Source organism: Gadus morhua, chromosome 11, assembly GCF_902167405.1.
Source record: "Gadus morhua chromosome 11, gadMor3.0, whole genome shotgun sequence".
Classification (NCBI taxonomy): domain Eukaryota; kingdom Metazoa; phylum Chordata; class Actinopteri; order Gadiformes; family Gadidae; genus Gadus; species Gadus morhua.
The window spans coordinates 29169002-29182623 of NC_044058.1; the positions used below are offsets into that span (position 1 = coordinate 29169002).

Here is a 13622-nt window from a genome sequence, read left to right on the forward strand (position 1 = left end):
GTGTGTGTATTGAGGGGTATCAGTGTATTGAGGGGTATCAGTGTGTGTATTGAGGGGTATCAGTGCATTGAGGGGTATCAGTGCATTGAGGGGTATCAGTGTATTGAGGGGTATCAGTGTATTGAGGGGTATCAGTGTGTGTATTGAGGGGTATCAGTGTATTGAGGGGTATCAGTGTATTGAGGGGTATCAGTGTATTGAGGGGTATCAGTGTATTGAGGGGTATCAGTGTGTGTATTGAGGGGTATCAGTGTATTGAGGGGTATCAGTGTGTGTATTGAGGGGTATCAGTGTATTGAGGGGTATCAGTGTATTGAGGGGTATCAGTGTGTGTATTGAGGGGTATCAGTGTATTGAGGGGTATCAGTGTGTGTATTGAGGGGTATCAGTGTATTGAGGGGTATCATTGTATTGAGGGGTATCAGTGTATTGAGGGGCATCAGTGTATTGAGGGGTATCAGTGTGTGTATTGAGGGGTATCAGTGTATTGAGGGGTATCAGTGTGTGTATTGAGGGGTATCAGTGTATTGAGGGGTATCATTGTATTGAGGGGTATCAGTGTATTGAGGGGTATCAGTGCATTGAGGGGTATCAGTGTCAGTGTATTGGGGGGGTTTCAGTGTATTGAGGGGTATCAGTGTATTGAGGGGTATCAGGGTGTGTATTGAGGGGTATCAGTGTATTGAGGGGTATCAGTGTGTGTATTGAGGGGTATCAGTGTATTGAGGGGTATCAGTGTATTGAGGGGTATCAGTGTGTGTATTGAGGGGTATCAGTGTATTGAGGGGTATCAGTGTGTGTATTGAGGGGTATCAGTGTATTGAGGGGTATCATTGTATTGAGGGGTATCAGTGTATTGAGGGGTATCAGTGTATTGAGGTGTATCAGTGTATTGAGGGGTATCATTGTATTGAGGGGTATCAGTGTATTGAGGGGTATCAGTGTATTGAGGGGTATCAGTGTATTGAGGGGTATCAGTGTGTGTATTGAGGGGTATCAGTGTATTGAGGGGTATCAGTGTGTGTATTGAGGGGTATCAGTGTATTGAGGGGTATCATTGTATTGAGGGGTATCAGTGTATTGAGGGGTATCAGTGTATTGAGGGGTATCAGTGTGTGTATTGAGGGGTATCAGTGTGTGTATTGAGGGGTATCAGTGTATTGAGGGGTATCAGTGTATTGAGGGGTATCAGTGCATTGAGGGGTATCAGTGTCAGTGTATTGGGGGGGTTTCAGTGTATTGAGGGGTATCAGTGTATTGAGGGGTATCAGTGTATTGAGGGGTATCAGTGTGTGTATTGAGGGGTATCAGTGTATTGAGGGGTATCAGTGTGTGTATTGAGGGGTATCAGTGTATTGAGGGGTATCAGTGTATTGAGGGGTATCAGTGTATTGAGGGGTATCAGTGTATTGAGGGGTATCAGTGTATTGAGGGGTATCAGTGTCAGTGTATTGAGGGGTATCAGTGTATTGAGGGGTATCAGTGTGTGTATTGAGGGGTATCAGTGTATTGAGGGGTATCAGTGTATTGAGGGGTATCAGTGTATTGAGGGGTATCAGTGTATTGAGGGGTATCAGTGTATTGAGGGGTATCAGTGTGTGTATTGAGGGGTATCAGTGTATTGAGGGGTATCAGTGCATTGAGGGGTATCAGTGTCAGTGTATTGAGGGGTATCATTGTATTGAGGGGTATCAGTGTATTGAGGGGTATCAGTGTATTGAGGGGTATCAGTGTGTGTATTGAGGGGTATCAGTGTATTGAGGGGTATCAGTGTGTGTATTGAGGGGTATCATTGTATTGAGGGGTATCAGTGTATTGAGGGGTATCAGTGTATTGAGGGGTATCAGTGTATTGAGGGGTATCAGTGTGTGTATTGAGGGGTATCAGTGTATTGAGGGGTATCAGTGTATTGAGGGGTATCAGTGTGTGTATTGAGGGGTATCAGTGTATTGAGGGGTATCAGTGTATTGAGGGGTATCAGTGTATTGAGGGGTATCAGTGTATTGAGGGGTATCAGTGTATTGAGGGGTATCAGTGTGTGTATTGAGGGGTATCAGTGTATTGAGGGGTATCAGTGCATTGAGGGGTATCAGTGTCAGTGTATTGAGGGGTATCAGTGTATTGAGGGGTATCAGTGTATTGAGGGGTATCAGTGTATTGAGGGGTATCAGTGTATTGAGGGGTATCAGTGTATTGAGGGGTATCAGTGTATTGAGGGGTATCAGTGTATTGAGGGGTATCAGTGTGTGCATTGAGGGGTGCACTGTATAAGTATAGATACATATATACAGTAAGACCTGGTTGTCTGCTGTCAGTATGAGCCTTGTGTCTGTGTATCGAGGTCATCTGGTCTAACTTTGAGCCTGTACCTCTGTACTGAGGTACAGAGGTACATCAGGTAGCACTGACTATGTGTTGAGGGTTTGAGGTCGTACTATGAGCATGATGACCAGGACGTTCTTCTTGGAGACCTGGGCGTGGGAGAAGATGGACTCCAGGACCGGACTCATGTCCGGTTTGTGTTTCTCTCTCAGGTTGATCACACACTTGTCATAGTGAGCTGTTGGAGGGAGACAGGTTGTTCACTTCTGATCATCTCTCTGGTAGAATAGAGAGAGCTCTGTTCAGTCTTTGCTTTGGAACTTGAGACATTTAGAAATCGTTGTGGCTCTTTAGATAGCAGTGTGAAATGTGATCCGTCTCATAAAATAAAGCAGTCAAATAATGAAAGTAATGAACTATCCATGTATTTCTTATTCCTAAGGCTTCTCTGCACGTTCCTTTGTAATAATGTTGTGCAGCAACTTTTTCTTTGATAGTTATTATCAGCGTCACTAAGAAAGTCCATCTGAAGTAATGTTTATAGAATGTATTTAACATGAGGAGGTCACCGTGCTGGAACTGCATCTCCACTTGTAGGTAACGCTTCAGCAGGTCCAGAACCACAGACTTCATGTAGCCACGGATACCACTGCGGTACCTGGAGACACACACACACACACACACACACACACACACACACACACACACACACACACACACACACACACACACACACACACACACACACACACACACACACACACCGCCAGACAGATATGAGGAGGTGCTGGAGGAGGAGGAGGAGGAGGAGGAGGAGGAGGAGGAGGAGGAGGAGGAGGAGGAGGAGGAGCGGACCTCTGGACCAGCTGCACGATGCTCTGCGTGTTCATGAAGAACACCTCCCGGTCCGCCTTCCGCTGCAGCGTGGCCGCGTGGCTGTCCAGAACGTTGGCGATCTGGAGGAGGAGAACGTTAGCTAGAGGAGAACGTTAGCTAGAGGAGAACGTTAGCTCGAGGAGAACGTCAGCTAGAGGAGAACGTTAGATAGAGGAGAACGTTAGCTAGAGGAAGACGTTAGCTAGAGGAGGACGTTAGCTAGAGGAGGACGTTAGCTAGAGTAGAACGTTAGCTAGAGCAGAACGTCAGCTAGAGGAGAACGTTATCTAGGGGAGAACGTCCGCGATCTGGCTGCCAGGCTCCAGCGGTCAGGCTCCGGTCCCTCACCCTCTGGCTGGGGAACTGGCAGAGCACGGAGGTGATGTTGCTGGCGTACTGGGCCATGACTTTGCGGACGGCCTTCTCCACGGCGGGCGGGACGCGGCCCGCCACGCTGGTCATGATGTCCTGCAGCTCCAGCAGCGGCAGCGAGGGGTCCCTGAGCGTCTTCATCAGGGTGGAGACCCACTGCTTCACCTGGGGGGAGAGCCACGCCACAGCCCGCTCAAGATGCTGCCTTGACGGACATTACAACAGAACGCAGAACAAGTACAACTACACCACCAGAGCCGGAAGTTACATTTACATTTAGGGTGTTTAGCTTTTATCCAAAGTACAACTTTGTCAGAAGAAAGAGAAACAACCATAGATCGCTCTCGGTTCTGTGAGAGTGTTCTCAGAAACCTGCTCACCTTGTTGCTGAAGTAGGGCTCGGCCAGGCAGTAGCCGTCCATCACCTTGCCCAGGTTCTCCAGCACGCTGTGGAACACCTGGTGGAGCTTCTCCCCCACGATGGGCAGAGGCTGCTGGGGGGGCAGGGGGGCGGTGTTGGGCTCCACCTGCGGGAGGAGGAGGAGGAGGACCCCAGGGTTACTCCACCAGGAGCACATGGAGGGGACCATCACTAGCATAGCGCTACCAGCTAGCACCTGGGGCAGACGTGATTCAATGTACGGATCATCTCAACGCCCTGACTGAGAGGACAATGGGTTGGTCCTGAACTAGGATGAGTAGGGTCGGTTAGAGGGGAGCAGAGAAATCACAGAAGGTTACAGAAAATAAGATACCACTTTATCAATTATAGACAGAAAAGTTAGAAATATCAGTAGCAGAAGTATGTTAATAGTAGCAGTAGTAGTAGTTTAGTATTATTAATATTAGTAGTATAGTAGCAGTAGCAGTAGTAATATATTACAGGCAGTAGCAGTAGTAGTAGTAGTAGTATAGTAGTAGTACTATAGTAGCAGAAGTATTAGTAGCAATAGTATAGTAGAGGTAGAATTAGTACTGTGTATGTACTAAAGAAGGTTGTAGAAATTAATAAAAACGAATCCACTAATAAACTAATTTCCCTTATTGCACCAGCTAATGAACGGTCTGTATTGGTGGGTTGTCTTCATGTTCATTTGAGAACATAAAGAGTGAACTCTGCCTCTGGAGGTTGATAGATAAAGGCCGTTCTCCTGGCAGCGCCCCCAGCGTCCTGGAGGGGTCGGAGGGCCTCACCAGGACGATGGAGCTGGGGTCGTCCAGCGCCATGCGGGCCACCACGCAGCCCGGGACCAGAACCGCGCCCGGACGCTTCACGAAGTGGATGCAGCCCGTCTCCGTCACCATCAGCGTCATCACCATCTTCATCACCTGGGGACACGGGGGTCTTCATCAACCAATCAGCATCCAACACACCATCCAGCCCACATCGGGGAAGGATGGTCACAGCACAACTATATAAAGGTCCGTAAGATAGAGAGATCTATATCCCCTTTATATCTATTTATGTATTTTTAACTATTTATATACACATCTACATACATTAATACACACACACACACACACACACACACACACACACACACACACACACACACACACACACACACACACACACACACACACACACACACACACACACACACACACACTCACACACACGAGTAGTAGCAATGTAAATGTAAAATAATAAATCATAGAAATCCATTTCTAAACATGTCTGAGTGTCTCAAGTGTCCGAGCCCCCGCCTGTCTCTGCGGCCCCCACCTCGATCTCCCCGTAGCAGTCCCCCGCCGCCACGTGCGCGCCGTCCTCCACTAGGTAGTGCAGCAGCTTGCCAGCAGAGGGCGCCCTCAGCACGGTGGGGTCCCGCTCCTTCTCAAACACACACGTCTTGTTGCCCACGGTGATGCGGTAGCTGGGGGCGGTTCAGGAAGAGAGAACACGTTAACGTAAAGAAAAACAATTCTACTAACAACCATGAGAGTTATTTTCCTTCAAGTTCAAGAACAATTGCCTTGGTTTACTGCTCATCCCTGATCAAGTAAAAAAAAAAACACAATTCTAGTAATAACTTAAAATAATGTTTTTTATTTTATAGAGCAGCTTTAAAAAAAAAGTAACTTTCCAAATTCCCTTTGTGGGATCAACAAACCCCCTCTAATGTTAATAATGTTTAATACCAGGTGTAGTACCTGTGCATCTCCTCCTTCATGTAGGTGGTGTAGCTGTAGTGTAGTACCTGTCCTCCACCTCCTTCATGTAGGTGGTGCAGCTGTGATGTAGTACCTGTCCTCCACCTCCTCCTTCATGTAGGTGGTGCAGCTGTGATGTAGTACCTGTCCTCCACCTCCTTCATGTAGGTGGTGTAGCTGTGATGTAGTACCTGTCCTCCACCTCCTCCTTCATGTAGGTGGTGCAGCTGTGATGTAGTACCTGTCCTCCGCCTCCTTCATGTAGGTGGTGCAGCTGTGATGTAGTACCTGTCCTCCACCTCCTTCATGTAGGTGGTGCAGCTGTGATGTAGTACCTGTCCACCTCCTCCTTCATGTAGGTGGTGCAGCTGTGATGTAGTACCTGTCCACCTCCTCCTTCATGTAGGTGGTGTAGCTGTTGCCGTCGTAGGACAGCAGCAGGCCTCCGTCACTCAGCCGGTGGACGTCGATCTCGATGTCCATGGCGTTCATGATCAGGACGTAGGTGGTGGGGGACTGGCGGGCCACCTGGGCGCGGGGTCAGAGGTCAGAGGTCAGGGGTCAGGGGTCAGAGTTCCTTGATTCAGTACTTTGTTGTAGTGGATCGCTTCACGGTAGGAGGAGGAACGAGGGAGCAGAGAGAGCACTCACAGTCAGGCCGAACTTCACCCCTTCATAGATGAGCTCCACGCTGACCGAGTTCAGGAGACTGGCTGCTGGAAGCACCTGGCCCCTGGAGACGTATTGATCAGGGAACGCATTGATCAGGGAACGCATTGATCAGGGAACGTATTGATCAGGGAACGTGTTGATCAGGGAACATATTGATCAGGGAACGTATTGATCAGGGAATGCATTGATCAGGGAACGTGTTGATCAGGGAACATATTGATCAGGGAACGTATTGATCAGGGAACGCATTGATCAGGGAACGCATTGATCAGGGAACATATTGATCAGGGAACGCATTGATCAGGGAACGCATTGATCAGGGAACGCATTGATCAGGGAACGCATTGATCAGGGAACGTATTGATCAGGGAACGCATTGATCAGGGAACGCATTGATCAGGGAACGCATTGATCAGGGAACGCATTGATCAGGGAACGCATTGATCAGGGAACGTATTGATCAGGGAACGTATTGATCAGGGAACATATTGATCAGGGAACGTATTGATCAGGGAACGTATTGATCAGGGAATGCATTGATCAGGGAACATATTGATCGGGGAACACATTGATGAGGGAATGCATTGATAAAGGGAACATATTGATCAGGGAACACATTGATCAGGGAACGTATTGATCAGGGAACGTATTGATCAGGGACTGATTGATCAGGGAATGTAATGATCAGGGAACGCATTGATCAGGGAACGCATTGATCAGGGAACGCATTGATCAGGGAACGCATTGATCAGGGAACGTATTGATCAGGGAACGTATTGATCAGGGAACGCATTGATCAGGGAACATATTGATCAGGGAACATATTGATCAGGGAACGTATTGATCAGGGACTGATTGATCAGGGAATGTAATGATCAGGGAACGTATTGATCAGGGAACGTATTGATCAGGGAACGTATTGATCAGGGAACGTAATTATCAGGGAATGCATTGATCAGGGAATGCATTGATTAGGGAATGCATTGATCAGGGAACGTAATTATCAGGGAATGCATTGATCAGGGAATGCATTGATCAGGGAATATATTGATCAGGCTAAACCTCTGAAGGTATTATAATAATATTGACTTTTCCTATAATTATAATTAATAAGACGGCACTCTATTTCCATGGTACAGTATTAATATTAATATATAGATGAGACCTCTCCAGGGAGTGCAGGTAGTCGGCCATGCTCTTCCTGAAGCTGGCGTCGGCCACGTGCAGAGCTCCACACACGATCCCCAGCATGGTGTCCGGGCGCTCCGCCTGCAGACACAACCACACTCAGAGGAGGAGAACCCCGTCCTGCTGGACCTGCACCCCCCGCTGTCAGCAGGCCCCAAGGCTCCAACAGGAAGAACCGTCCTACAGAACCTACTGGACCTCAACCCTCTCTGCTATCAGCTGGGCGGGAAGGTTCTAGTGCAGTAGGTTCTAGTCCAGGAGGTTCTAGTCCAGAAGGTTCTCTACCTGAACCTTCTCTGCTATCAGCTGGTCCAGGAGGTTCTAGTGCAGAAGGTTCTAGTCCAGACGGTTCTCTACCTGAACCTTCTCTGCTATCAGCTGGTCCAGGAGGTTCTAGTGCAGAAGGTTCTAGTGCAGACGGTTCTCTACCTCAACCTTCTCTGCTATCAGCTGGTCCAGGAGGTTCTAGTGCAGAAGGTTCTAGTCCAGACGGTTCTCTACCTGAACCTTCTCTGCTATCAGCTGGTCCAGGAGGTTCTAGTGCAGAAGGTTCTAGTCAAAGAGGTTCTAGTCCAGAAGGTTCTCTACCTGAACCTTCTCTGCTATCAGCTGGTCCAGCCAGCCGGTGTCGATGTCGTTGTTCCTGAAGCACTCCGTCTCCAGCAGCTTGATGAGGTACTCCACGGTGGTCCTGAAGTCCCCTCTGATGGACAGCTCCTTGAGGGCCACCACCATGTTCCTGGGGACCACCCAGGCTTTAGAAGACCATCCAAACATCTCCAGACAAGAGCCACGGTCAAATGGTGTGAGCTATATAAAAAGTTAATCTAATGGTACAATACCAACAAAATAAATAATAAAATGTGGTAGAAATGTCAATTATAACATTTCAGATGGTTGTTGATTTTTTATTATTTTGGATTTAGGACAGGGTGCATGGCCACCTAACTTAGGGATCCTAACTTAAGAAATTGCTAACTTTGGATAGTTCTGTAATGGCTAAATTCCTATCTTAAAAAAATATAGGTTACCGAGTTACTTCCTAAGTTCTTCCTCAGTAATCTCCTTCTGTAATACCAAACCTCCTAATGGCCTTCCTATGTTACGATAGGATAGGGTTTCAGAGTTAGGAGTCTCTGTAATGAGGACCCAGTATAATATAATCAGATTAGCCATCGGGGTCAAATGAAATACCTTCACCAAGAGCTTAACGTTGTGGGGTTCAGGCTGGTGCCGTGTGCTCACTGCCCCCTGAGCTGCAGCTATTGCATTATGAGCGGTTACTTCACACCATGACCCACTACACTAACCACTCACCACTCCCACGACCACATCACCACTCAGAGCTACGTACGAGATGGCCTCCTCGCGGTTCTCGCCCCAGGAGAAGCAGTGTCCGAACTGGGAGTCGGCGAACTCGTGCAGACCGCCGGTGGCGCCGACGCTGAAGTAACCCCACACGTTCTTACTGCTGCGGAAGTTCAGCTCCTGCACCGTGCCCGAGCTGGGCTTGAAGCCCTGCAGGGAGAGCCAGAAGAGCAGGTCAGAGGTCGAGCAGAAGCACCCCGTGAATAAAGGACAGAAATATCACATTTAGTCATTGAGCAAATGCTCTCATCCAAAGTCTCCAACAAGGCTTACAAGGCAGGATGAGAACGATACGTTATGCGTCACAAAAGTTATAACGTAGGCCTGACGTTGCCCGGCCTATTCCCAAACGCGTGCCAGACTGAAACCTCTCAGTTCAGTTCCTATTTCCACGGGGTGTGGGAGTGGGTGTGAGGATGGCCGGGGTCACCAGCCTCACCTGACCCGAGTCAGAGTGATGTGACTCTGGGCTGGGGGGGGCTGCACACCTGGTGTGTATTGAGCAACAGGTGTCGCAGCCCCCCAGGCTAACAGAGTCCGTGCTACACCTCACCTCGGTGGCTTTTACTGGACTCCTCCACCACGGACGCGGTGGTGATGTTGAAGCCGGTTTATTGTATGCTTTGAAGATAATAATGCGTAGCCTGGTGCTCTTGCCATACAGAGATCGTTCAAACTTCTGTCTGCTGTCCACTTTTCTGTTGATATTGTGGATATGTCTTAATAAATGCAGTGTTGACAACACAAATCGCTAAAAGGTTGATATGCCTCAGCCGCCCTCTGAGCCTTGATGTGTTGTGGACAAAACACAGCGACTGACGCCGCGTTCACACTTCCTGCGTCAGCCGACGGACGGCCGAGGGCGTCTCTGACGTATAGGGGACTAGTGTTTGTAGGCGCAGCCTGCAGCCAATCAAATGTGTGGATATAAATACAAAAGATCCTATCGATTCCACATCTCTTTAAAAAAATATAACGGCCGGATTTTTCCTGCTTCTTCCTGTTTGTTATTGCAAAATGGATCCAGTAGTCGCATGGAGTGTATTTGCATTACCACGATCTGATTGGCCGACGGATCCTACTCTGCCTGAAAAGTTTAACATTTCTCTATTTTTGACGCTGGCCACGGAGCCGACAGAACGGGAACGAAGGGGTGTTGCTTAGAATACTCCTAAGAGACCGTTCGGGAACCACGCCTATAGAGGTAAACAACCTTGATTAGATTAAATGTAGGAGTCTACGTAGCGCGCTAAGAGTGAACGTTATCGGGAAACCGGGCCCAGGTCAGCTCACAGTAACACTAGAACCAGGTTCACTACCCCCACCAGACCTAAGGTCAGCTCACAGTGACACTAGAACCAGGTTCACTACCCCCACCAGACCTAAGGTCAGCTCACAGTGACACTAGAACCAGGTTCACTACCCCCACCAGATCTAAGGTCAGCTCACAGTGACACTAGAACCGGGTTCACTACCCCCACCAGACCTAAGGTCAGCTCACAGTGACACTAGAACCAGGTTCACTACCCCTACCAGACCTAAGGTCAGCTCACAGTGACACTAGAACCAGGTTCACTACCCCCACCAGACCTAAGGTCAGCTCACAGTGACACTAGAACCAGGTTCACTACCCCCACCAGACCTAAGGTCAGCTCACAGTGACACTAGAACCGGGTTCACCTCGTCCGGGTTCTCGCTGGTGATGCGGGCTGCGATGACGTGCCCCCGGGGGGAGGGGACGCAGTCGGGGGCCTCGAAGTGGATTAGGGAGTCTCCCCAGGGGGTCTCCCCGTACAGCAGGCGGATGTCTTTGATCCGGAACAGGGGGATCCCCATCGCGATCTGGCGGAGACAGCAGAGGAAGAACAACTGAACGGGGTTCATCGGTTTTTGGCTTCTGACACAGAGACGTGTTTTGAGAGAGAGAGAGAGAGAGAGAGAGAGAGAGAGAGAGAGAGAGAGAGAGAGAGAGAGAGAGAGAGAGAGAGAGAGAGAGAGAGAGAGGGAGAGACAGAGAGAGAGAGAGAGAGAGAGAGAGAGAGAGAGAGAGAGAGAGAGAGAGAGAGAGAGAGAGAGAGAGAGAGAGAGAGAGAGAGAGAGAGAGAGAGAGAGAGAGAGAGAGAGAGACACTAGGCCTGGTCATTCTGAGGGAGCCCACCTGCAGCTGTGCCGCCGGCAGGTTGACGTCTGCGATCATCTCGGTGCAGGGGTGCTCCACCTGGAGGCGGGGGTTCAGCTCCAGGAAGTGGAAGCTGCCGTCCTCTGAGAAGAGGTACTCCACCGTGCCCGCGCTGACGTAGCCCACCATCTTGGCCAGGCGCACCGCATGCTGCTCACACACACACCGAGGTCAGGGGTCAGCCCGGGAGACAGACCCGTGGCTCAGGGGGAAGGGAGGGCTTGCAGGTCGCTGGTTCCATCCCCGGCTCCTCCCAAGTGTCCCTGAGCCAGGCACCTTACATGGCTGATGTGGCGTCGGTGTGACAACGTGTGTGAGTGGTTGAATGTGAGGAACTAAATGTGAAGCGCTTTAAGTGGCCAGAGGTTAGAAGGTTAAATTCATTTTAACTTATAACACGACGACGCTGGAACCCTCACCTGCTCCATCTGCTCAAAGGTCAGGGCGGCGGCCACGGTGGCGGGCGCCTCCTCGATGATCTTCTGGTGCCTCCTCTGGATGGAGCAGTCCCTCCCGAACAGGGAGATGGCGTGGCCGTACTGGTCGGCCAGGATCTGCACCTCCAGGTGGCGGGCGTGCTGAGCCAGCTGCATGATGAAGATAGGGGAGCCCGGAACCTCCGCCTGGACCTGGGACAACAAGACACTAGCATGAACCCCCGCCTGGACCTGGGACAACAAGACACTAGCATGAACCCCCGCCTGGACCTGGGACAACAAGACACTAGCATGAACCTCCGCCTGGACCTGGGACAACAAGACGCACATATATATATAAATACACACTTCTATATATCTACAGCTATCTATCTATGTACAGCTATCTATCTATCTGTTCTTTGTCTTCACATCTATATCTAAAGATAGATATCGATCAATATATATATATATATATATATATATATATATATATATATATAGATATTAGGGTTAGATATCATATCTATAGATCTAGATATGATATCTATAAATATGACGGTTCTTTGTTCAGTAAGGTTAAGTCCCCCTGTTGTTTCTTAGTTTTCTTTTGTACAGTTGCCCCAACGCTGCCCCTTTCGTTGCTCATCTCTCAGACACGGTGGACAGTAGGAGTACTGCGCCATGGTGCGAGGCGGTGGACAGTGGGAGTACTGCGCCATGGTGCGAGGCGGTGGACAGTGGGAGTACTGCGCCATGGTGCGAGGCGGTGGACAGAGGGAGTACTGCGCCATGGTGCGAGGCGGTGGACAGAGGGAGTACTGCGCCATGGTGCGAGGCGGTGGACAGAGGGAGTACTGCGCCGTGGTGCGAGGCGGTGGTCAGAGGGAGTACTGCGCCATGGTGCGAGGCGGTGGACAGTGGGAGTACTGCGCCATGGTGCGAGGCGGTGGACAGAGGGAGTACTGCCCCATGGTGCGAGGCGGTGGACAGAGGGAGTACTGCGCCGTGGTGCGAGGCGGTGGTCAGAGGGAGTACTGCGCCATGGTGCGAGGCGGTGGACAGAGGGAGTACTGCGCCGTGGTGCGAGGCGGTGGACAGTGGGAGTACTGCGCCGTGATGCGAGGCGGTGGACAGTGGGAGTACTGCGCCATGGTGCGAGGCGGTGGACAGAGGGAGTACTGCGCCATGGTGCGAGGCGGTGGACAGAGGGAGTACTGCGCCGTGGTGCGAGGCGGTGGTCAGAGGGAGTACTGCGCCGTGGTGCGAGGCGGTGGACAGTGGGAGTACTGCGCCGTGGTGCGAGGCGGTGGACAGTGGGAGTACTGCGCCATGGTGCGAGGCGGTGGTCAGAGGGAGTACTGCGCCGTGGTGCGAGGCGGTGGTCCAGACCTGTCGGTAGAGGTTGGGGAAGTCCTCCACGCTCTCCACCTTCCGGATTCCCTTCCCTCCTCCGCCCTCCGACGCCTTGATGACCACGGGGTAGCCGATCCGCTCCGCCCCCTGGGGGAGAACCGTGGAGATGAAGAGGCTGATCCAGATCACCTCAGATAAGAGCTAAGAGCTATCATATACACTAGTCCAATTAAAGGTGAGGTAGGTACGATTTAAGAACTATTATATGTATACACTAGTGTTAATAAGGTGAGTTAGGTAAGAGTTAAGAGATATTATATATATATACTAATGCTATTAAAGGTGAGGTAGGTGAGTTGAGAGCCATTATAAATACACTAGTGATATTAAAGGTGAGCGGTCAGCTCCTGGGTCGATTCTGACCAATCAGGATCTCTCCCCCCCCCCCCTGTCCTACAACAGCTTTAACCTGGTGCCTCCAGTCTTACCGCCAGCCCGTCGTCGACGTCACGGACGCAGCCGTGGGCGTAGACCTCTGGGGGCACGCTGATGACCTCCCCCTGGAGCTGGTCCTCCTCGGTCCAGTCCACCCTCAGACCTAGACCCCCGCCCCCCAGAGACAGACTCAGTCAGACCTGGACCCCCACCCCCAGAGACACTCAGTCAGACCTGGACCCCCACCCAGAGACAGACTCAGTCAGACCTGGACCCCCACCCAG

The 13622-nt window shown here is 50.4% G+C and overlaps 1 protein-coding gene across 4 annotated transcripts in view; it reads right to left on the bottom strand.

Annotated features, from left to right (window-relative positions):
* acacb (acetyl-CoA carboxylase beta) overlaps positions 1-13622 on the bottom strand; it is a 43309-nt gene that overhangs the window by 24316 nt on the left and 5371 nt on the right. For all 4 annotated transcript variants that reach the window (XM_030369978.1, XM_030369980.1, XM_030369979.1 and 1 more), the window contains 17 exons: positions 13392-13501; positions 12940-13050; positions 11551-11760; positions 11111-11281; positions 10633-10794; positions 8939-9102; positions 8173-8323; positions 7562-7665; positions 6376-6457; positions 6107-6252; positions 5297-5447; positions 4765-4899; positions 3951-4097; positions 3547-3735; positions 3178-3278; positions 2892-2980; positions 2436-2560 (listed from right to left, as the gene is read on the bottom strand). In XM_030369978.1, the coding sequence (XP_030225838.1) occupies positions 2436-2560; positions 2892-2980; positions 3178-3278; positions 3547-3735; positions 3951-4097; positions 4765-4899; positions 5297-5447; positions 6107-6252; positions 6376-6457; positions 7562-7665; positions 8173-8323; positions 8939-9102; positions 10633-10794; positions 11111-11281; positions 11551-11760; positions 12940-13050; positions 13392-13501 (2348 nt within the window). The remainder of the gene's footprint in view (positions 1-2435; positions 2561-2891; positions 2981-3177; positions 3279-3546; positions 3736-3950; positions 4098-4764; positions 4900-5296; positions 5448-6106; positions 6253-6375; positions 6458-7561; positions 7666-8172; positions 8324-8938; positions 9103-10632; positions 10795-11110; positions 11282-11550; positions 11761-12939; positions 13051-13391; positions 13502-13622) is intronic.